This window comes from Nicotiana tomentosiformis, chromosome 11 (assembly GCF_000390325.3).
Source record: "Nicotiana tomentosiformis chromosome 11, ASM39032v3, whole genome shotgun sequence".
In the NCBI taxonomy this organism is placed as follows: Eukaryota; Viridiplantae; Streptophyta; class Magnoliopsida; order Solanales; family Solanaceae; genus Nicotiana; species Nicotiana tomentosiformis.
Genome location: NC_090822.1, coordinates 96,932,463 through 96,957,576, shown reverse-complemented (window position 1 = coordinate 96,957,576; position 25,114 = coordinate 96,932,463). Strand labels below are relative to the sequence as shown.

Below are 25,114 nucleotides of genomic sequence, written 5' to 3'. Positions count from 1 at the left end.
TGGGGGGCAATTGCTAAGCAGGGTAGAGTTGCTTAAAGAGGACTTTGACAAAGAGTGTAAACTACCTAACTCCTTAGATGGCCTTAAGCATTGAGCTTGATTTAGTTGCTTTAGTTCAATTGCTCTTAATTTTTGTTCAATAGCCATTGTTATGAAAATGTATCGTCTTAGTGTATATGTGGATGATATTATCTTACTAGAGATGGTGTCCTAAATCTAAGCAAATTGAAGGCTTACTTGTGCTGATAGTTTCAGACCATTGAGGTTATATAAGAATCCAGTTTGCTCCGTTTGAACAAGACTTTACATATCACAAAGAGAGTGTGTTATAGACTAGAAATCAATTACTCAGTCTAAATGAGTTGACGCAATAAAAAGTACTTTTGACAACAAAAAAGTACATGAACAAAATGACTAGTGTTGTTATCCTTATACATTTGACCAACTTTGAGCTGTATCACACATAGAGAGGCCGGATAAGACCTCACTCCGCAAAAGAATGAAATATTTGTGTAAAAAAATTGAGCATAAAAATGTTTTTGATTCCCACAAGTTCACAAGACTAGTAGGTTCAGTGCATTGGTTACAAGTTAACATCTTCCACAGGTGACAAAAAGGATTCCAGTACCATCTCCTGTTGAGGCAATAGCAATGACCATGCTGATGCCCAGGTGACTGGTGGTAGTGTTTTCTGATAATGCCTCAAAAGATTAATCATGCGTTTTGCAGTTTCTTCAGTAGCAAGATCCTCTCCAGCACATATAATCTAGTACAAAAGAACCAAGTATCAATTACTTAATGGCTACATTAGCCCAATGCATGCACAAGCATTCCGCATTCACGCAGTGTGGGGGAAGGGCCACTCCGAGGTGTGATGTAGACAGCCTATTCTAACGCAAGAATTAGTGGCTGCTTCCACGGCTCGAGCCTGTGACATATAGGTCACACGGAGACAACTTTACCGTTGAACCAAGGATCCCCTTCTTAATGACTACATCAGCATGAACTTCATAAAATGTAAATGTCACACTACACTAGGACTGTCGTATTAACAACAATAAATCCAGTACAATCTCACGAGTGGGGTTTGGGGAGGATAGTGTGTACGCAGACCTTACCCCTGCCTTGAGGGTAGAGAGGACAGACTGTCATATCAATAGATTATAATCAACTAATGTTAAATATGAGCCCTCCAAATAGACAGACGGAGAGCTAATTGTCAACTGCCTAACATATAAAGCAATTAAGAAATAAAAAGGCACGTCTTTTCTTTAGATACATAAGATTTCTATTGCCTTTCTTTCCTCAATTTCTCCCAATTACACGAGGGGCCTGGGAAATGGTAAGGGAGAGGGGGACAGTGAGAATCAAATCACACCTATTGTCCGAGACTCCCATGGATACCACTACATTATGGTTTTCTATTGCCTTTCATACAAAAGTAAATCTTAAAATCACGGTTGAGAAATTATTTATATCAAAGACAAATAAACAACTCATTCTAACACCTGCTAGCTGCGATTTTGAACTAACCTCTGCAAAAACTGAAATAACTTTTGGAAGGTGTAGATAGTTGTGACCCAAAAGTTCTTCGTCTGATCTGTAAGTCAGAAGCTTTGGTAAAACAGTGAAGACTAAAACACATAAATACGTCAGATTATATTTAAGAGTCTGCAAACTTAAGTTAAACTAAATTTACACTGTCACGAAGAGATTGGCACTAAATAAATGTAGTTTATAACGAGATATCAATTATTAAAACATAATCTTGACGTAATTTTGCTAGAACAAATAAAACAAAACTGTTCTAGTTGTGTAACGACCAGACCGATCGTTTTACTTTCTAGATCCCGTTCCCCTAAATAAGACTCCAAGTATGTGCTTTTACTGTTTTATGATTTGCGGAACGTTCAGGATTTGGAAGGGTTCGGGTTGAAATCGGAACACTTAGTTCCTTATTATTGGCTTAAAAGGGTTAAGTTTGACTTGTATCAACATTTGTAGTAAACGACCTCGGAACCGGGATTTGACGGTCCCAATAGGTTTGTATGATGATTTTGGACTTGGGCGTATGTTCGTATCGGGTTTTGGATGACCCGGTAGCGTTTCAACGTTTAATATTGAAAGTTGGCACCTTGAAGGTTTTTCAAGTTCTTTAAATTTGGTTTTGGTGTTATCGAGATCCGTTTGGGATTGCGAGCCCGGGAATAGTTCCGTATGGTGATTTAAGAATTGCACGCAAAATTTGGTATCATTCCGAGTAGTTTAAGTATGATTCGGCGCGTTCGGAGCAAGTTGGAAGAACTTGAAGTTCATAAGTTGATTCAATTTGGTTTGGAGTGTCATTCTTAGTTTTGGTATTGTTTTCCGTGTTTCGAGAGGTCGAGCAGGTCCGTCTTATGTTTACGAACTTATTGGTATGTTGGGGCGGGGCCCCGGGGGCCTTGGGTGCCATTCGGACGATGCGCGGACCAAGTTTGGACTTAATAGAACTCCTGATGCACTAGTTCTGGTTGGCCGCAGGTGCGAGCTTTTGACCGCAAAAGCGGCCTGGCGTGGACTGCCCAGTGATCGCAGAAGCGAGGCGTGGACCGCATCTGCGAAGGCGCAGGAGCGAGACAGGCGATGGCAGAAGCGGGGAATGTCGCAGGTGCGACGCGTACGCCGCAGAAGTGGGCTCGCAGAAGCGAGCCGTTGTCCGCAGAAGCGAAGGAGGCAGACCTGGGCTTAGTCCGCACTTGCGAGGTTTTGTCCGCAGAAGCGGAGCTGCAGGCGCGACAGTGGCACCGCAGGTGCGAAAACCGTTGGGCAGTGAGGTACATTTAAGTCAGGACTTAGATCATTTTTGACTCATTTCTTTCATCTCTTGGGCGATTTTGGAGCTTCTTGGAGAGGGGTTTTCACCTAGCTATTGAAGGTAAGTAATTTTTATCCAATGTAAGTTAAATACATAGATTATGGGTAGATTTTAACATGTAAAATTGTGAAAATTATGGGTTTAGTTGAAAAACCCAGGTTTTGATAAAAATGGGATTTAACCACGAAAATGATTATAGAATTGGGTGAAAATGATATATTTGCGTTCGTGAGGTTATGGGTAACAATTATCTTCGAAAATTTTCAGAATCAGGGCCCGTGGGTGAATTTTAGGAACCTTCCAATTAGGGGTGGGTAATTACCTAAATTATCAACTTTTGAGTATATATTGATTTATTTATATAATATTTGGCTAGTTTCGAATTGTTTGGCACCAAGTTGAGGATTTAGAGCGTATTTGAGGATCGGAAGTGAGCTTGAGAACGAGGTAAGTCTCTTGTCTAACCTTGTAAGAGGGAACTCATCCCCTTACGTGTATTTTTGTTGTGAATTATTTGTGTGGGGAGCTACATACGCACTAGGTGACGAGAGTCCGTGTGTAACTATATTCCATGAGATGTCCGGGTAGTCTTAGATTTACATCATGCTCTGATTGTACTGTCATGCTTGTTGTGCATATTAATTATCTTGAATAGAGCTGAGACTAGAGATTTTAAAGTAGAAAACTTCCAAGTTAGATTTCTTATTTGGGGAAAGAATTGAGGAATACTTAATAACTCTGAGAAATCCATGTTCTCTCACGTCACAAGTACTTCCACGAGCGAGGTAAACTTCTCTATTCTCATGGGAACGGGCCGTTCGCCTCGGCAGTATAATAGATGCATCTATGGTTCGTGCCGTTTGACCCTCGGCAGTGCACATAGTATTTTGGATCGGGTAATACGACCTCGGCATAAATCATGCGTGATAATACTCGGAACCCGATTACACTTGATATTATGTTATGGCTTGAGAGGTATAATTTATTTAATAACCGTACGTGATTTGGAACTAGTATGTGTTAGATGAAGATTTTGGAATTTATTATCAATTAAAGAATCATTTATTCAATGCTTTTTATTGTGTTATTATTATTATTATTTCCATATTCCATAACTATTTAGAGTTTTTGCATTTTATTATTGGCCCATAATAAGTGTCAATGTCGACCCCTCGTCACTACTTCTTCGAGGTTAGACTGGATACTTACTGGGTACATGTTGTTTATGTACTCACGCTACACTTCTGCACTAATCGTGCAGGATCTGAGGCAGGTGCATCTGGCAGTCATTCCGGCGCGCACCCCCGATACCCCGAGGCTTAGCGGTGAGCTGCTTCCGAATCCGTTCTGCAGCACTCGGAGTCTCTCTCTTTTGCATTTACTTTCTGTTTACTCTATTTCAGACAATAGTTTAGTGTTTTGTATATTCTACTAGTAGCTCATACACTTGTGACACCAGGTCTTGGAAATATGCTAGTAGACATTTGGTTTTTGAGTATTTATTACACCACACTTGCTCTCATATTTATTTATGCTTTATTTTATTAAATTTTTCACCTCTTACTTACTTAATAAATGAAAATCAACTATTTCAAAATTGTTAAAAAGAATAAATACATGGCTAGTTCACCGTTGGCTTGCCTAGCGGCGACGTTAGACGCCATCGCGGCCTATAGGAGAAATTGGGCCATGACAAGTTGCATTATCGTAGTAAACTCGTAAAACTAGTTGGATACTAAAATTTTACCTCAAGCGATTTATTTGGCTAATGATTGCTTAGTTTTCCCAAGATGTGGTATTAGGAAATTTATTTGGAACGTATGCATGCTGGCATTAAGAACACATAATTTATCCATGGAAAACATATCTAATCATGTCCTCATGAGTACACCAAAAAAACATATCTAATCATGTCCCCATATTGTAATCTTTCTTTTCTAGATTTATTGAATAAAATATATGAAACAAATTATAATGAAGATCTGAAATAGTAAAGTGGAGCAGATGAAGATGAAAACTAGAGCAAAATAATCCAATACCTTTCAACCATCAAACATAGCTCGTCATGAACATATTTGGCTTCATGCAAGTCACGCTTTATAGGCAGGCAGTTCAACCAAATCGGAATAATCTATCAAAAGAAATTGGAATAAGAATTGTGAAGAAACTATAACAAGATCATGATGTACATCCGAGAAACGTCACTTTATCTACTGTTAGTTTACAGATATGTACATAATGTAGTCTTGTCCCACATTGGAATAAAAGTAATATGTCCTTGTAGAGTATAGCTATAAATAAGGATCTCTTGTATTGTATTGAGTATCTAATATCAATAATATATTTTCTCCAGTGTTTTCTCACATGGTATCAGAGCAATCGTGAGAGATTTATCGCTGTGCATAAATTCCAGCGACTCTGGGAAGAGAAATCAGTCAACCGGAAGTCTTTTTTCCGGCAAACACAGGTTTGCCGCAGTAAAAAAAAAAGAAACCATTTTTCGTCAGTGTTGTGCAAAAACCAACACCGCCACGAAGTAGATCGGCCTCCGGCGACCAACCCATAAAAATATCTCCGTCAAAAGACCCTTCACGCGCTACCACGCGCCGCTGGAAGAAATTTTTCCGGTGAAGTTCCGACGTCACGCGCCGGCGCGTGGGGCCCTTTCTGGTCACTTTTTGGAAAAATTTCTTTGGGACAGATTGTTCGCAAGGGAATTCCGAGCCTACCCATCCAGGTTACACCAAATTCCGACCACCTTTTATATTTTTTCGGCGTGAACAGTGTTTTTTCCAGCAGCTACAGTAAGATTCCGATGACTACATTATTTCCTTACTCTGTTTCAGTGGATTACAGTTGATTCTTTCTCTTATTTGGTAATAATTTGCAACGTTGTCTTTGGGATTTGATATTTTTGGGTTTAGAAACATGAGTTGTGGAAGCTCTAGTGTTATGATTATCCCGGAACCTTTAATGGGAAGTTCAAACTACTCAGCTTGGGCTTCATCTGTCGAGTTGTGGTGTAAAGGTCAAGGTATTCAAGATCATCTAATCAAACAGTCTAGCGATGGAGATGAAAAGGCAATAGCACTTTGGGCAAAAATCGATGCTCAGATATGTAGCATCTTGTGGCGATCTATTGAGTCCAAGTTGATGCCCTTGTTTCGTCCATTCCAGACATGTTATTTGGTTTGGGCAAAGAGGCTCGTAACTTATACACTAATGACATATCTCGCTTCTATGATGTGATATCGCGGATGACAAACTTAAAGAAGCAGGAATTAGATATGTCTACTTACTTGGGTCAAGTACAGGCAGTCGTGGAGGAATTTGAAAAGTTGATGCCAGTTTCTGCTAATGTTGAAAAACAACAAAAGCAGCGACAGAAGATGCTTCTAGTTCATACCCTCGTTGGACTTCCTAATGATCTTGATTCAGTACGCGACTAGATTTTGGCTAGTCCGACTGTCCCCACAGTTGATGAAGTATTCTCTCGATTACTCCGCCTTGCTGCAGCACCAAGTCACCCAGTGATCTCATCACAGATACTTGATTCCTCTGTTCTCGCATCCCAGACAGTGGATGTTCGGGCGTCTCAAACTTTGAAAAATAGACGAGGGGAGGTCGTTTTGGAAGATCTAGACCAAGTGTTTTTTATTGTCACAAACTTGGACACACTCGTGAAATGTGTTATTCCCTACATGGTCGTCCACCCAAAAATGCTTACACAGCTCAAACCGAGACTACAGGTAACCAGGGATTTTCTTTATCTAAAGAAGAATATAATGAGCTCCTTCAGTATCGAGCAAGTAAGCAGACATCTCCACAAGTAGCCTCGGTAGCTCAGACCCATACTTCTGTTGCTGGTAATTCTTTTACTTGGGTTTCCTAGTCTAGTACTCTTGGACCATGGGTCATGGACTCAGGCGCTTCTGATCACATCTCTGGTAATATATCACTTTTGTCGAATATTGTATATTCACAGTCTTTTCCCACTGTTACTTTAGCCAATGGATGTCAAACTAAGGCAAAAGGAGTTGGACAAGCTAATCCCTTGTCTTCTATCAGCCTAGATTCCGTTCTTTATATCCCTGGTTGTCCTTTTAGTCTTGCATCTATTAGTCGTTTGACTCGTGCCCTCCATTGTGGTATATATTTTATTGACGATTCTTTTATTATGCAGGACCGCAGTACGGGACAGACAATTGGTACATGACGTGAATCAGAAGGCCTTTACTATCTTAACTCACTCAGTCCTACCACAACATGTCTAGTTACAGATCCTCCAGACCTAATCCACAGACGTTTAGGACATCCGAGTTTATCCAAACTTCAGGAGATGGTGCCTAGTTTATCTAGTTTGTCTACATTAGATTGTGAGTCGTGTCACCTCCTTAGTTCATTCTGATATATGGGGTCCTAGTAGAGTCAGTTCAACCTTGGGATTTCGTTATTTTGTTAGTTTTATTGATGATTATTCAAGATGTACTTGGCTTTTCTTAATGAAAGATCGTTCTGAGTTATTTTCTATATTCCAGAGTTTCTGTGCTGAAATCAAAAACCAATTTGGTGTTTCTATTCGCATTTTTCGCAGTGATAATGCCTTAGAATATTTATCTTCTAAGTTTCGGCAGTTTATGACTTCTCAAGGAATTATTCATCAGACATCTTGTCCTTATACCCCTCAGCAAAATGGGGTTGCAGAGAGAAAGAATAAGCACCTTATTGAGACTGCTCGCACACTTCTAATGAATCTCGTGTTCCGTTGCATTTTTGGGGCGATGCAGTTCTCACAACTAGTTATTTGATTACTCGGATGCCTTTATCTCCCATCAAGGATCAGATTCCGCATTCAGTATTGTTTCCCCAGTCACCCTTATACTCTCTTCCACCTCGTGTTTTTGGGAGCACGTGTTTTGTTCATAACTTAGCCCCTGGCAAAGATAAGTTAGCTCCTTGTGTTCTAAGTATGTCTTCCTTGGTTATTCTCGTGTTCAAAAGGGATATCGTTGTTATTCCCCTGATCTTCGTAGGTACCTTATGCCAGCTGACGTCACATTTTTTGAGTCTAAACCTTTCTTTACCTCTGCTGACCACCATGATATATCTGAGGTCTTACCTATACCGACCTTTGAGGAGTTTACTATAGCTCATCTTCCACCTTCGACCACAGAAGTTTCACCCATACCAACCGTTGAGGAGTCTAGTGTTGTTCTTCCTAGATCCCCGGCCACAGGAACACCACTCTTGACGTATTATCGTCGTCTACGCCCTACATCAGGCCCAGCTGGTTCTCGTCCTGCACCTGACCCTGTTCCTACTGCGGACTTGTCTCTTCCTAGTACACCGATTGTACTTCGAAAAGGTATACGGACCACTCTTAATCCTAATCCCCATTATGTCGGTTTAAGTTATCATATCTTCTTTGTCCTCGGTTTCCATCCCTAAGTCTACAAGTGAAGCGTTGTCTCATCCAGGATGGCGACAGGCTATGAGTGACGAGATGTCTGCTTTACATATAAGTGGTACTTGGGAGCTTGTTCATCTTCCTTCAGGTAAATCTACTGTTGGTTGTCGTTAGGTTTATGCAGTCAAAGTTGGTCCCTATGGCCAGGTTGATCGACTTAAGGCCCGTCTTGTTGCCAAAGGATATACTCATATATTTGGGCTCGATTATAGTGATACCTTCTCTCCCGTGGCTAAAGTAGCATCAGTCCGCCTTTTTCTACCCATGGCTGCGGTTCGTCATTGGTCTCTCTATCAGCTGGACATTAAGAATGCCTTTCTTCACGGTGATCTTGAGGATGAGGTTTATATGTAGCAACCACTTGGTTTTGTTGCTCGGGGGAGTCTCGTGACCTTGTATGTCGCTTGCGTCGGTCACTTTTTGGTCTAAAGTAGTCTCCTCGAGCCTGGTTTGATAAGTTCAGCACGGTTATCCAGGAGTTTGGCATGACTCGTAGTGAAGCTGATCACTCTGTGTTTAACGGTACTTTGCTTCAAGTCTCTGTATTTATCTGGTAGTCTATGTTGATGATATTGTTATTACTGGCAATGATCAGGATGGTATTACCAATCTGAAGCAGCATCTCTTCCAGCACTTCCAAACTAAGGATCTAGGCAGATTGAAGTACTTTCAAGGTATTGAGGTTGCTCAGTCTAGTTCAAGTATTGTTATTTCTCAAGGAAAATATGCTTTAGACATTCTCGAGGAGACATGGATGATAGGTTGCAGACCTGTTGACACTCTGAATTCTAAACTTCTACCAAGACAGGGGGAGCCGCTTAGCGATCCTGCAAGCTATAGGCAGCTGGTTGGTAAATTAAATTATCTCACAGTGACTAGACCCGACATTTCTTATCCTGTGAGTATTGTAAGTCAGTTTATGAATTCTCCCTGTGATAGTCATTGGGATGCAGTTGTCCGCATTATTCGGTATATAAAATCGGCTCCAGGCAAAGGGTTACTGTTTGAGGATCGAGGTCGTGAGCAGATCGTTGGATACTCAGATGCTGATTGGGCAGGATCACCTTCTGATAGACGTTCTACGTCTGGATATTGTGTTTTAGTAGGAGAAAATTTGGTGTCTTGGAAGAGCAAGAAACAGAATGTAGTTGCTCGGTCTAGTGCAGAAGCATAATATCGAGCAATGGCTATGGCAACATGTGAGTTAGTCTGGACCAAACAATTGCTCAAGGAGTTGAAATTTGGTGAAATCAATCGGATGGAACTTGTGTGCGATAATCAAGCTGCCCTTCATATTGCATCAAATCCGGTGTTCCATGAGAGAACTAAACACATTGAGATTGATTGTCACTTCGTCAGAGAAAGATACTTTCAAGAGAGATTGCTATAAAGTTTGTGAGGTCGAATGATCAACTTGCAGATATTTTCACCAAATCCCTTACTGGTCCTCGTATTGGTTATATATGTAACAAGCTCGGTACATATGATTTGTATGCACTGGCTTGAGGGGGAGTGTTAGTTTACAGATATGTACATAATGTAGTCTTGTCCCACATTGAAATAGGAGTAATATGTCCTTGTAGAGTATAGCTAGCTATAAATAAGGACCTCTTGTATTGTATTGAGTATCTAATATCAATAATATATTTTCTCCCGTGCTTTCTCACATCTAGAATGATCAAAAGCTATATGTTTTTAGTATATTTCGCCTGAGGAGCACATGCACAATGAAACAGATCCTTGTTAGAATGTATTAACCAAAGGCAAATACAATATAGCACCAATCACCATATGTGAGGATTTTTCGGCTTTTTCACTAAAATATCTCATGGTAAAATAAATTAGATGTTCTATTTGTTCCAATTTAGGGAAGTCTAAAAATGTTTGACACTATTTCACAAATAAATACTATTCTATACGAATACACTTTGATATTTCAAGAATATCAAAGTTTCACAATACGATCAAACTTTGATATTTCACAACTTTGACACTTTCACCAATTTCAAGAATATTTCAAATTATTGAAAATTTCACTATTCTTGAGCCGGGTCTTTCGGAAACAACCCCTCTAACGTCATAAGTTAGGGGTAAGGTTTGCGTACACTTTATCCTCCCAGTGTTATCAAAGGCGCGCTTAACCCTAAAGCGAGGTTCAAAACACGTTGAGCGCTCCGCCTCGCTTAACGGGCGCTTCAGTGTTGTCATCAAGGCGCTAAGGCATGCTTTTCCTTGCCAATAAGCGTAATCTTGAAGAGACGACACTAAACAATTGATATTTCACTTTATCGTAAATTCTCTTCAATTTTTTTGTCCATATATTTGGTATTCATACTTATAGATATTAGTCTTGGACTACACATACATATTACTAGTTTTACTCTATTTGCGCCTTTCTTCCTTAAAGCCCACGCTTTATTTGCGCTTAAAGCCCCAACAAACCTTAGAGCTTTTTTGCGTTTTTCGCCTTTGATAACATTGTATCCTCCCCAGATCCCACTTGTGGGATTTCACTGGGTTTGTTGTTGTTGTTTCAGATTATTGAAAATTCAAACTTTAAACGTTGATGTGATACGATATCTATCAAACTATGTTTTCGGCTATTACGTTAGTATTTTCTTCCACTACCATAAATAAACATATAAGCAAGTCAAATATTGTCATATAATATGGGATAACTGTAGCAAGTCAAAAAGGAAATAACTCAAAGGGATCTCTTTTAGCAAGTATAACTTAAAAGAGAAAATGGAGCAAGCTCAGTATACATGTATATGCAAAAACAAAATTTGTTTTTCCTTTTTTCCACGGAAGGAAAGGAAAGGACTCTGCAGGGAGTACGATATGAGCAACTGTATTAAGTAATCTGGAAAACAACCGAAAGAGAAAATAAAAAAAGGCTCAATAACTAGCAAAATGGAAACAATTATGCAATTAGGAACCAATTTCTAGAAAGCTTAGAAATTACAAGCATATTGATCAACAACAACAACAACAAACCCAGTGAATCCCACAAGTGGAGTGTGGGGAGGGTGAGATATAAGCAGCCTTACGCCTACCCTGGAGGACATATAGGTTGTTTCCGGAAGACCCTCAGCTAAAGAAAAGATAAAAAGAAATAATGACAACAAGTATAAACAAAAACAACAAGATAAAAAGAGGGTCGGCGCCAAGGTAACAATTAAACGGTAGTAATAGCAATCTAAGAATAAAGGGATAACAACCTAGCACTAATGATGTCGAACGGAAGAAGACGAAGGGAAACAATAGACTGCCCACTAACCTTCTACCCTAATTCTCGACCTCCACACCCTCCTATCAAGAGTCATGTCCTCAGTAAGTTCCTGCAGCGCCATATCCTGTTTAATCACCTCTCCCCAAGACTTCTTTGGCCTACCTCTACCCCTCCTCATACCCACCAAGGTTAACCTCTCACACCTCCTAACTGGGGCCTCTATGCTTCTCCTCTCAACATGCCCGAACCATCGCAACCTCGCCTCCCGCATCTTATCCTCCAAGGGGGCCACTCCCACCTTATCCCGAATAACTTCATTCCTAATCTTATCCAACCTGGTATGCCCACACATCCATCTCAACATCTCAATCTCAGCTACAAGCATATTGATCACTTATTAAATTATTAATCATATTAAATTGCATAGAACAAAAATATCCATGTCGCCTTGTCGGGTTAACTAAAACACTCACCAAATAAAGGATGAAATAAGTAAATAAATAAGAGAGGTATTACTGGAAACTCTTCTAGATCTGTACACGTATGGTTAAGAAGTTCATCACACTACTATATCCTATTCTAATGCAATTGTTAAGTTATAGGACTAATGCAACTGCTTTAAGACGGATATTAGGATGGATAAAAAAAATAATTGCAGGTTTCAAACTAGTTGATACATGCAATGAAGTAGGCACTAAAGATCTTAAATGTACACCTTACATTTCGGAATTCCAACCCAAGTATAAATGACCATTAAGTCATAAGAATGCATAAACAAATAAACTTTAGGGATTTGAGAAGGACAAACCTGGGCTGAGTCAATATTTTCCCGGTGAAACTGACATATCTTACCAAGTGCAGAAACAGCATTATCATATGCATGTTCATTCTCAAGTTCACGAGCCCGAAAATGCATTATCACTACATTGATCCTTGAAGTAGTCTCTGAATCAGGTCGCAATATTTAGTAAAATACAAAAAAAAATAGTATTACTTTCGTCCAGTTCCACATGACGAGAAGGATCTCAATATCACATTCAACGTTATCATACCTCTAACAAAAGGTTTGAAAACAGAACCACCATATTCCGCATAAAGCCCGAGTCCATAAAGAGCACACTGAGCACAACATAATGGTATTTGGTTAAATCATATGGTGAGAAACTTGAATAAAAAAATCTCTCGACAACCACTAAGATACGCAAACCTGTCTAACAGCCGGGCATTCGTCATTGCTTGCATCCAAGAACAAAGGTAGAAATACATCACAGTACCTAGTTGACATGGGAAATAGTTTTATTTCAAAACATTGACTCCAACCATTTAAGAAAAACTCATACAGACAAACCCACTTTAGAGCCGCTTCAGGGCACTCCTCGACAAGACCATCAAAGATAAAAATTGATGTACGTCTCTCTTGAGCTGTTATATCTTTGCCCTTCATAGAAGCAAGAAAAATCGAAAAATAAACAATAAGATAGATAACTAAACAAACCAGAGAGTTAGAATGACCGTGCTTATCATGTCCCGAACTTACCCACATAGGAAAAAGATATGACGACAGCTCGTCAAAGAAATGCAAGGAAGCAGCCTTGAAGTTTTTTATCAATGTATCCAATATTGCACCAACCTGATAAAAAAGTTTACCTTATTCAAGAATAATTGCAGAACCAAAGTGAAAGACCGCATAAAGACAACAGTGTGTCACTTGTATCTAAACTTCATTCTTAAAAAGGAACATACATGGGAGAAAATTAGATCTTCTTGCATTTTTTCACCCTTCAGCAATTCAGCTTCCTCAGCATCAAAATCTTCTGTTTTTGCTCTCTCTGCGAGTTTTCCTTTTCTATTTGAACTTTCTGTAATGACATGCTTTAGCTCATCCACAATCCGGCGAAGCTGACTTTCATTGAGAAGTGCGCCACAGATCTGAAAGAAGAAACAGAAGGACCACAGAACCTGAAAATTATATCCCTTTTTCTGCCACTGTTGCTATTTCTCGCTTTGACAGTACTAGTGGAAAATTTTAAACAACAGCCATATATACGTTGGATTAACAGGGGTTTACTGGAACAAAGTTTCTCTATAGAGTCAATCTAATACAAAGTTAATAGCCAGTTTGTCAGACTCACTAGTTTTACCTAGTCATGCCAAGAGAACTTTGTGATTGCGCTATCTGCCGTAAATTTGATTCCACACGTCAATAGCATTTTATTAAAGTTTAAGCATGTCTTTGTAGGTATAAATTCACACACATACGAAGAATTAAATAGAGAGCTCCTACTTTACTTGATCCTCGTGTCTTCCTCTGTATAAGAGATGTCCTAAGCTTTCTTTTGCTTCTAGCAGAATATAACTGATAAGAGTCTGGTCGAGATTTCTGTTTAGATCTCTATTGAAGGAGAAGAAACTGAAGTTATTAACTGTGTAGAACGTAAAGGCCAACAGTGTGATCAAGTTGGAACATGAACAGCTCAAAAGAAAGATACCACAAAATAGGAAAACACTGCACAATTAGATCAAGAATATTAAGGAAACAGAATTAGACATAACCAAACCTGCAGGCACCTATACAATTCATCCAACATGACTGCACATATTTCTGTCATAGGCTCCTGCACGAGATAACAAATCAAGTGTCACTTTCTCTTTATCCAAATAGTCTGAACTTATAACATTTTCCTCACCCCAAAAAGAAAAAAGAAAAGAAAATAAGAAACAACATAAATACTGATGTTAAGGACAACCTCATGCAAAGCTTCTACCATAGACAATATTATATCGCCTGACAACTTTGTGAAATATGACTCACTTTCATCTTGAGCAATCCCTTTCTCAACAGCCAATTTAGCAGAACGCAACAGGAGGGCCATGGCTTAAACAAACAAATAAAATGGCATCAGCAGTTGGGATTTACATGAAAACAAAGAAACCATATAAAATCACGAGAATTCTCACCTTTAGCAGCCTGATTCCTGACTTCATTGTGGTAATAGAATTTCAAAAGTGGAACAAAGACTGAAACAACCTGATTCATGCAGTAAGCCATTGATATCAATTGCTGAATTTGACCTCACTCAACAGCACATGAGAAAAAAGAAAATGGACAGGTGATTATTCATGCCAAATGATGTTGGGCATATTGAATGTGTTTGTGTTAAATTTCTCCCAATTTTACCTCTCCTTGGTTGAATTTAGTGTTAAATATGATCAACTACGCTCAATAATTGTTTTACATGGACCAGTTGTTAATGGAATGCCTTAGCGGTATTTTGAAACAAATTGGAAAGAAAAAGGGGAAAATTCTGGGCTACAGAGGTGTCAGGCGACGCATGACCATCGCACCGAGATGGAACCGGGCTAGAAAAGTCTCCTCGCAGAACGCGAGAGGAGGAATTTCTGAGTATTGGAATTTCACACTTTGCAGTAAAGTCCCTTAAATGCGCACTTCATCGCGTGCTGCAGACCTGGAAGAGAACCTGAGCTCCCGAGGTGAGCCTCGCAGCGAGAGTTCTGGCAGAGCTATTTTCAAGTTCAAAGCGCGAGTACCGCGCTCTGGGCCTGAAGCTGAGTGGATTTTTATTTGACAAATTGAAGAACATGAGTGGCTAGTTTATTTATTTCTAGGATTATGGTTGATGGTTCTACACGGTTGTTGATATTTGAATTTTGATTTGACAAATTGATTTATCATATTGGATTATTTATTCAATCTTGAGCTTAATTATTTGATTTTTTATCTCAATTGAATACTATCCTACAAATCTGGAAGTGAACTTGAAAAAAGTATTTCTTTATGGTAATAGGATTGAGTAGGACAAGTTTTGGGACCTTATTCATAATTAAGATAGAAATATACTTAATTGCCTTTCTTAATTGTTTTACAGGATTTACTGTGTTCTTAATATTTCTAATTACATAGGCATGTAGGTGCAGTATTATCAAAGGCAAAAAGCGCAAAAAGGCTCTAAGGTCTATTGGGGCTTTAAGCGCAAAGCGGAAATAAAGCGTGAGCTTTAATAAAAAAAGGCACAACTGGAGAAAAAGTAAAAATATGTATATGTAATCCAAGACCAATAATTATAAGCATAAATAACAAATATATGGACAAAGAAATTGAAAAAAATTTACGACAAAATAAAATATCAATTGCTTAGTGTCGCCCTTTCAGGATCACTCATTGGCAAGGAAAAGTATGCCTTAGAGCCTTGATGCGACACTGAAGCGCTCGCAAAGCGAAACGAAGCGCTCAACATGTTTTGACCCTCGCTTCAGGGCTTAAGCGCGCCTTTGACAACACTGTGTAGGTGTTAGACTAGTATGAATAGAAAAAAAAGGGCAGCCCGGTGCACTAAGCTCCCGCTATGCGTGGGGTCCGGAGAAGGGTAGGACCACAAGGGTCTATTGTACGCAGTCTTACCCTGCATTTTCGCAAGAGGTTGTTTTCAACGCTTGAACCCGTGACCTCCTGGTATGAATAGGTGAGTAGAAATTGAGATATTTCTGTGGGTACAGTTTTTCTTGTCAATTTAATTGTAGAATTCAACAGGACTGTTAGATATGCCATAACTCTAGAATACTATCTCCCATTAGAATCCAAAACCTTTATGCGTGTTGATCAAATTATTTTCCTTACTTCAAACTTTTAGTAGTCATAATCATTCTCAATAATCAAGCAACCTTTCTAGTTTAGATATTCAGAATTAGTTTAATATGGTTAAAAGTTAATCGTAAGTCCCTATGGGAACGATACTTGACTCACTTCTTTATTATTTGTCGACTGTGTGTGCATTTGAGAGCAACACCAACCTGGGGAATCCATGGGTAGAAGTCTTCCTCTAATGTCAGAGCGTAGCTGCGCAGGACCAACCCCGCAAAGATAGTCATATCGGGTTCAAGTTGAGCACAATGAATCATAAACGGCATGACTGCACTCATATAAGGAAGAAAATCCTGTTCCAGGCAATTGCAAATTCTAGTACATGCCTGCAATGAAATTAAGAAAATAAAAAGCGGAAAATCTAAAAAGAAAGCTGATCTTAAAATTAAGTGATTTACACATACTATTAGCAAGTACTTAGTAGGAGGATCATCCCTATTTGTTTGTAATCCTTGTAATGATATAAGCACTTCCATAACCTTTAATGACAACAACAAAATAGGAAACAAATAAAAAGTAAGTTCTATGTTGAGAAATGACCAAAAGACAATAAGTGCACCCCAGCAAACGCCAAGAGAAGAAAAACAATGCCAAGAGAGGCGGACAGGTATCACTGTCATAATTTTGTTGCACATAATTGTTGAAAGAACTAGTAAATCAAACAAGAGTAATCTATATTATGGTTTGACTACAGTAAAGCCATCTGACAAAGCATAACAAATGACACAAACACAAAGCAATCCCAGTCAATGGCATCAATATACGTGTTTAGCATCCCATGAGTGAGGAACTAAAAAAGATGTGTTCAGTATCCTATGAGTATGGCATCAATGTAGGTGTTTAATAAATATGTGTTCAGTACTGGGAATAGTTGGTAAGAAGACCTGCTCTGCGTCTTCTCTAAATTTCTCCTTCCCACCAGCAAACCCAACAAAGCTTATGCACTCCATTGCTCTGGCACGAAGAATGAGATTAAGATCTGTCTTTATTGATACAGCTTTCAAGTGTGGCATAACAGTATCATAATAGGTCCGGAAGTGCTCCTGTTGACGTACAATATATCAGCCTTAACTTAAGCATAAAGAACTGAGTCAAGAATAAATGCACCAGTTAATACCCCAACACATTGAGCTATACGAGACAATGCCCATAATGCTTCTTCTTGGACCATTTGTTCACCATTCTGCATTTCAAGCAACAAAAAAGACACTATTAGTCTCTTGCACATATTAGCAGTGACATACCTCTGTAATTTGGTGGTATCTATATTTGCACACCTGTAGAAGTATAAGCAGTTTGTTAACTATTCCATCTAGGTAAGGTATCAAAGTTTCTGGTTTGTCAGACCCATAGAAAGCTGAGAGAGCTCCCGCGGCACATGCCTAAAAAAGCCAAAAAAGTAAAAGGACTAAATTAGTTGGCATCAGCAACTGACTGGATTCACATTTACCATATCTTTAGGCTTATGTATTTTTTCAAAACTTTATTTAAGGGTACTCTCTAGATACCTCCCCTGACATTTAGTAATAATTACTTCCTCTATAATCTCATATATTACAATCACTAAACGTTATCGTAATTCAGCAAGAAAGCTCTTATTGCAACAAAAATAATGTCATCAAATAAAATTTTCATAAACACACGACCGCAGCCAATGTATTAGATATAATAAAACAAAACTAATTGTACGAAATTCTAGACGGGATGTTGCGAAATACATCCTTAATTAGCTTCACATTTCAGAAAGGCAAAAGTGATTGCTGAGGTCTTGAGGACCTGTTAGGAACAAGCATTATGACTAAGCAAATGAAGCCATATATAGCAAAGATACTCCTCAGAGTATCTCAAAATTACATAACAAGATCTAGCAGAATGCAATAAGATGAGCGATTTGATTAAGAGCCAACTCCGACAGCCGTGGAATCAAAATTCTCTTATGGATTAAAACATAATTTTACAAATTAAATTAAATAGACTTTACCAATATAATAAAATACAATTTTAAAAATTAAATGTGTATTAAAGATCTTCAACTGTATGGTTTGAGACCTCCTTGTTGGTTGTTTCGTGTTTCAATGATAATCTAGTCTTCTTTTAGCTTGCTTTTGTTCTTTGGAAAACTTGCAGCATCCCGGAATAGTACATATCACATAGGACAAACCTGCACTCGTTGATGTTTATCATCAACAGCTGCAGTTAATGCAGGAACTACTTGGTTATGGTATTGTTCTTGAAAATTTGGACAGAAGAATTTCGACAACCGGGCAATTGCTTGGCAAGCAGCCAATCTGACTCGAGGATGAGGATCTTGGAGACAATTAAGAACCATATTCACTAGTTGCTCCAGATTCTTAATCATCACCTGTAGTAGCAAAAGAAAGCCATGATTCTGAGGTAATTTCCTATGAAAATAAATAAATCAAAGGGATAACTTCAAACAATAAACATAGTGTAAAGCATTCACGTAGAGCAATAGGGGCAAACTATCTTATAAATTTAAGCAGTATGCCAGCGGGAAAAAAACACCTCTTAAATGCTACAACTTGAAATAATATATTATATCCGTTATAATCAAACCATAGGCATAGTAAATAAACTAAGACAGCTGTTGTACCAGCTTTGAGCAACCTTCAGCAATCTGAGCAAGTGCAAAGAGAGCTGCATGGCGCTTCTTCCACTCTGGGGCAGCCGCATAAGCACACAGCTGCTCTATAGCAATATAACTAATAGACTTACCTCCTAATGCAATTGAAAACCGCTCTAAACATTTCTTACCAACATGGTAGTTACTTGTAGTCCCTGTATCATCATCCACATCCTTGGCATTATGCCAAGCGGGGTCATCCTTAATATCTAGTAATAAATTCAGTAACATTGTAAAACATCTGCTAATAAACAACGGTAACTTCTTCATCATCCCAGGTGTCCTCTCCCTAGCCTCAACCAATGTTATCAAAAATTCAACTGCCAAGTGCCTTGTCCCCTCTTGCAATTTCTCGTCCTCTGCTATATCCAATACTGAACCCACAACAACCACTAGTTGCCGCCTAAAGAACCTAGGCTCATTCTTCGCCAACTCAATAAAAAAATCCAGCACATACCGTGCTAGATCCTCCTGATCACCTATGCTCAACCCATCAGTCAATGTCCTCATCATACATGGCAATAGATCTTGAAACCGCTCATTCTCATTTGAATTGGCCGGTACACACTGAATGAAGCTGATCACAGCTCTTGTGGCAGCGATCCTCACGTTGAGAAAGAGGGTATCATCATTCAGTGTATTAAGGAATAGTGGGTGCAAATTCTTTATGCAAGGGACTATTGTTTCGCCTATGTCGTCAGCTAGCATCCCAAATACTAAGAAAGAACAAAATTTTAAGTAATTGTTTGAAGTTGAATCATCAGTGAGGCATTGATACAAGAAGGGAAATAATTCAGGCCATTTGTTATTTGGGAGAAGTGAAGCAGCCAGCTTCGAAACGGTGTTACTGAGCTCTAGCATGATGAATTCTGATTCTTCCAGGCTCATACGATTAAGGATTATACATTTGATGGTGGATTGAGTGGAGAGACTTAGATTGCGCCAAGTGCATAAGTCGTCATCATTGTCATCAGTAAGCAACTTGTTGAGGAGAACAGCACACTCTTCACGGTAATAAAGGTCGTGGGAAGGGCCAAGAAACTCAGCAAGCTTAAGAGCAAAGGAGTCAGGATCGTTCTGCTTCATCCTCTCGAACATTGACTTAGCCTCCGAATCTTTTTCCTTGGAGCTCTCTATGTGATCGGAAATAAAGGTTTCAAATGGCTCAGACTCATGCCCGAGAATGGCCTCCATCTGGTCAACTTGGAGCTGAGTCAACTCTCTATCCATAACTGTATTGAAATAGAATGAGACGACTAAGGATTTGTGAGAGAGACAATGAGGTTCCTGTGACATTAACTGAGAAAACTGCAATATATTGAGGATGTCAACTCCACATCCAACATTATATATTAAAGTCGACTTCTCTTTTTTGTTTCCAAAATTATTAAAGTCAACTCCTCTATTTTGTTTCTTTTACATGCAAGTGGCATCATAAACCAAGCACTCACTGATTATTTTAAATTAGACAAATCGCAAAGGAAAACTGGGGAGAATGTACTCAATGATTGTTTTTACAACCAAAAAAAGGAGAAAATAGTACTTATATGATTGAGTTATGCTCTTACCAACAAAATTTCCCATCTCAGCTACTGCTAGGCGTCACATTCCGTAGTTTCATAACAGGCATCGTCACTTCCGAGAATGAATGGTTGGTTTTGTGAATATTTTGAGATTTTGTTAGCATCTCTGCTTCTTGAGGTCTTCAGATTTTCGTCGGTGTTTGATTTATTACTCCTAGTTTTTACCATGATTTCAATGGCGGAAGTGGGTTTTACGGCCAGTAGGGGTTGCGAAATTTTGTTGTAAAAGCAAATTTTAATTAGATTAATAATAAATTTGAACCAGTTCACTAACTGTAGAGAGGCATTTTTTGCCCTCGTGACAAAAATCTATATTATATTTATATTTATTTATTTATACTATATTAAAACTACGAATGCACTTAATGAAATATCGTTCACTTTTATTTACCCTTTAAAAGTGAAGTTTCCGCTATACAAAATAGTTATTTAATTATTTTTTTAATTTTTAGAATTTTGAACTCGTAGGAACTCCTTTTATTTAGAAATAAATCCAATAAAATTTTACTTTTATAAAATAATTTCCTTATTTAAATTGTATATTTAAGATTGAATTTTCACAAAGACTAGAAATCGAGGGTTCTGTATTCTAAAATAAACCTTAAGTAACGAACACCTTTGACATGAAATGCATCTTTGCCATAAGCTTTTTTTCCTTTTTTTTAAAATCATTTAAGAATAATTGAAATATTTCTACAAAACAAATATGGTATATTTTCTTTCTATGTTTTTCTTTTGAAACCTTTTCTCCGCCCAAAGACTTTAACCAAAACAAGAATCTGAAAACTTTCAACAGAAACATGCTACTTAATTAGTAAACTTTGCAAAATCTTCAACTAGAAAGCCTAAGACAATATATAACACTCAAAAGTCTACTTAATTAATTTTTACTTTTTTTTAAATACTACTCTGTATAATAATAAAACTCTTTACACATCCAATATGTTCTTTAAAATACTATATGAAGTTCTAAAGAAACTAAGAAAGTATAAGACATTTTTAAAATAGATGTAGGTATTGGGGTACACGCGCGTCGCGCCCCTTAGAGAATTATCATTCGACTTTTTTATCCTTAAAAATCAATTTTATACTAGACAAAATAGTTATTTAATTATTTTTTTAATATTTAAGACTTCAAAATTTACTAAATTTTGTATATTAAACCATTTATTATTTGGACTATTTAATACAACAATTTTGTTGAAGAAAAATAAAACATAAAAATAACACTAAAAATTTCGCCCAATTCCTTTTAGGTAGGAGTCTTTTTTCTCTCACATATTTTAGTGTTATAAATTATAAATGTCTATTAGGTCAATTGAAGTTCATGAAAAAGTAGTATGTATTCTTGCGTGGGTTGATAGAGTACGTCCATGAATGCAATTTTAACTCCATGTAAAAAAATATAGAGATAGAAAGGAGGATAAATAAGTAACATTAAAGGGAAGTAAAGTTAATATTTTAACAATTCAATTAGATATTTTAAAAAACAAATTAATGAAAAATAATTTTTTTTACTTTCAAAAGTTTAAAACTATTGAGGGAACTTATAGATAAAAAATTTCTATCATAGAAAACCTCATATACAAATAGGAATTCCTTTAAACCTATTCAGTATTTGTACATAAGATGATATTTTCAATTCCCATAAGGTATCTTGGACTGCCTCTCTCATCTAAAAAGTGGAACAAATTGGAATGTCAGCAACTGGTGGACAAAATCACCAAAAGAATCAACATTGTGTACTCTAAGAAATTGTCCTATGCAGGTAGACTTCAGGTAGTACTGGCAGTATTATTTTCCATTCACAGTTTATGGGGATCTGCTTTCACTCTCCCCCAAAGCATCCTCAAAGAAGATGACAAAAAATGCAGGGACTACTTGTGGGGTGGTGCAATAGAGAAAAAAGAAGATTTCATTAGTGGCATGGAAAAAAGTTTGTAGACCAAAGAAATATGGGGGATTGAATGTCAAAAATTAAAGGGATTGGAACATGGCATTAGTTGGTAAATTTCTATGGCAACTATCTGAGAAGAAGGATTCCTTGTGGGTGAAGTGGGTTCATGGCATTTACATGAGAACTGTAATATGGCCAATTTTTCATAACATTTGCCATGACATAATATTCATTATAACAAATTTGTGGTTCATGACATTTGACATGACATAATATCCATTATAACAAATTTGTGGTTCATGATATTTGACATGACATAATATCCATTATAACAAATTTGTGGATCATGACATTTGCCATGACATAATATCCATTATTAGGCCAAGGATTTCTTGCTATAAATAGAGGAGTTTCTCCTCATTTGAAAACACACCAATTCAAGAGCTTTTCACTCTTGTCTTTTTTTTTCTCCATTTATTTCATTATAGAGTATTTTGTAAGAGAGTGAGTGTTGGGAAACACTTGTGTGAACCCTTTCTTTGGAGTGATCTTGTGAGGTTATTCTCTTGAGGTATTTGGGATTAATTAGAGTATTTACTCTAATTTTGTACTCTCTTTTGTACTCTTGTTGGTATAGTGAAATTGCTCCTCTCCGCTTGTGGACGTAGGTCACCTTGAGCGAACCACGTTAAATTTGTGTCTTCTTTATATTCTTTAATTACCGTTATTATCAACTTCCATTGTCTTTGTTATTGTCATTATACTGTTATTTGGCTAAATTCCGCACTACCCGGCTTCCCGATCCTAACAAATTGGTATCAAAGCCAGATCTAATCGGGTTAGTTTAAATAGCCAAAATGACTCTAACAAAGTCTTATGTTGAGAAATTTGACCGAAGTGCAAACTTCGGAATGTGACAATTAAAGATGGAAGCTATCCTAATTCAGGATGGCTTAGATTTGGCACTGCAAGGAAAGGAGAAGATGTCAGATAAAATGACAGACGAGGAGTTTGCCGTCATAGACAAAAAGACAAAAACAGGTATTATTTTAAATCTTTCAAATGAGATTTTGCGTGAAGTTGCAGCAGAAAGCTTAGCCAAAGGCATATGAAAAAAGCTTAAAACCCTATATATGAAAAGAACAGTGGAAAACAGGTTTTACCTAAAGCAAAAACTCTACACTTTTCGTATGGCTGAAGGTATACTTACCCATCTTGATACTTTTGATTCTCTTCTTATGGATTTAAGTAACATAGATGCTGAAATCAAAGATGAGGATCAAGCTGTGTTATTGCTTGTTTCCTTACCCCAGTCGTTTAAACATATTGTTCTTATCATATGTGTCCCAGTCAGAATTTATTTACCACATATAAATCTATTGGAGGTGGAGTTGTCTTGATGGGCAACAATGCTGCCTGCAAAATTATTGGATAAGGTACAGTCCGAATCAAAATGCACGATGGTATGGTGAGAACTCTCACCAATGTTAGACATGTTCTTGACTTAAAGAAAAATCTCATCTCTTTGGGCACTCTAGAATCTCTTGGGTGCAAGTACACAGGTGAAGGTGGAGTTCTGAAAATTTCTCATGGTGCTCTGGTAATCATGAAAGCATGCAGATCTGGTATATTGTATACTCTTTTGGGATCTACTGTTACAGGTGCTGCTGCAGTTTCAATATCAGATAAATCAGATTCTGACATCACCAAATTATGGTATATGCGATTGGGGCATATGAGTGAAAAAGGTCTTTTCATCCTCAGTAAAAGAGGTCTCTTATGTGGCCAAAGTACCGGAAATATAGAGTTATGTGAACATTGTGTGTTCGGAAAACAGAAAAGAGCCAGCTTCAAATCTCCAGCGATTCATAGAACAAAAGGTACTTTGGATTATATTCATTCAGATCTTTGGGGTCATCCACGTACCCTATCAAAAGGTGGTGCCAGGTATATGTTAACTTTCATTGATGATTATTCAAGAAAAGTTTGGGTTTATTTCCTGAAAAATAAAAGTGATGTTTTCTTAAATTTCAAACAATGGAAAGTTTTGATTGAGAAGCAAACAGGAAAACAAGTTAAGCGGCTTAGAACAGATAATGACTTGGAATTTTGTAATGATGAATTCAACGAATTTTGCAAAAATTAAGGAATTGCTCGACATCGTACTGTGAGAATGACACCTCAGCAAAATGGTGTGGCAGAAAGGATGAATAGAACTCTTTTGGAAAGGGCTCGTTGCATGATTTCAAATGCTGGGTTGACAAACACCTTTTAGGCAGAAGCTATCTCTACAGCTTGTTATATTATCAATCGAGCTCCTTCTGTACCTTTGAACTTTAAGACTCTAGAGGAAGTGTGGTCAGGTACTCCTGCTAATTATTCTAATTTAAAGATATTTGGTTGCCCTGCATACATGTATGTAAATGATGGAAAATTAGAGCCAAGGGCTAAAAAGTGCATTTTCCTTGGGTATGCCTTTGAGGTGAAAGGATACCGACTATGGTATCCTAATCCCATGGCACCAAAAATTATAATTAGCAGAGATGTAACCTTTGATGAATCCTCTATGTTACATTCTAGAAAAGAGTCTTCTAGTTCTTACGATACAGATAAAGGAAAATATACACAGAACCAGGTGGAGATTGAGGTTGGCATTCCTTCTGAGCCAAGCTCATCAACTTTGGAGCAAAATACAGTTGAAACTCCTGAAGTTGAGACAAAAGCTGAAATTCCTAAAGTTGAGACTCCTGAAGTTGAACCAGAAGAAGAGGAGT

At 37.8% G+C, this 25,114-nt stretch overlaps 2 protein-coding genes across 7 annotated transcripts in view; one reads left to right on the top strand and one right to left on the bottom strand.

Annotated features, from left to right (window-relative positions):
- Positions 1 to 9,911, top strand: part of LOC138900687 (uncharacterized mitochondrial protein AtMg00810-like) — a 65,686-nt gene extending 55,775 nt beyond the window's left edge. Inside the window, exon 2 of one of the 2 annotated variants that reach the window (XM_070187937.1) lies at positions 9,844 to 9,911. The gene's annotated coding sequence lies outside the window, so the exon portion shown is untranslated. Of the gene's footprint in view, positions 1 to 5,077; positions 5,668 to 9,843 lie in introns of those variants that run through there. The other variant, XM_070187936.1, reaches the window with a different exon arrangement.
- On the bottom strand, positions 363 to 20,680 carry LOC104098545 (uncharacterized). 5 transcript variants are annotated; one of them, XM_009605318.4, is made up of 20 exons: positions 20,429 to 20,679; positions 18,831 to 20,092; positions 18,378 to 18,578; positions 17,494 to 17,598; positions 17,334 to 17,399; positions 17,101 to 17,259; positions 16,621 to 16,695; positions 16,366 to 16,509; positions 14,515 to 14,584; positions 14,304 to 14,431; positions 14,115 to 14,171; positions 13,300 to 13,485; positions 13,094 to 13,186; positions 12,909 to 12,994; positions 12,764 to 12,830; positions 12,609 to 12,675; positions 12,365 to 12,501; positions 4,897 to 4,988; positions 1,534 to 1,600; positions 363 to 766 (listed from the first exon to the last, which is right to left on the bottom strand). In XM_009605318.4, exons 1-20 carry the CDS (start codon positions 20,442 to 20,444, stop codon positions 584 to 586), a joined length of 3,261 nt encoding a protein of 1,086 aa, XP_009603613.1. In that variant the 5' UTR covers positions 20,445 to 20,679; the 3' UTR covers positions 363 to 583. The 5 variants fall into 5 exon arrangements, with proteins under 5 accessions (XP_009603613.1, XP_009603608.1, XP_009603631.1 ...); XM_009605313.4 differs by having other exon boundaries at positions 16,366 to 16,542; positions 20,429 to 20,678; XM_009605336.4 differs by lacking the exon at positions 1,534 to 1,600 and having other exon boundaries at positions 16,366 to 16,542; positions 20,429 to 20,680.
- Between the last annotated feature and the right edge of the window lie 4,434 nt (positions 20,681 to 25,114).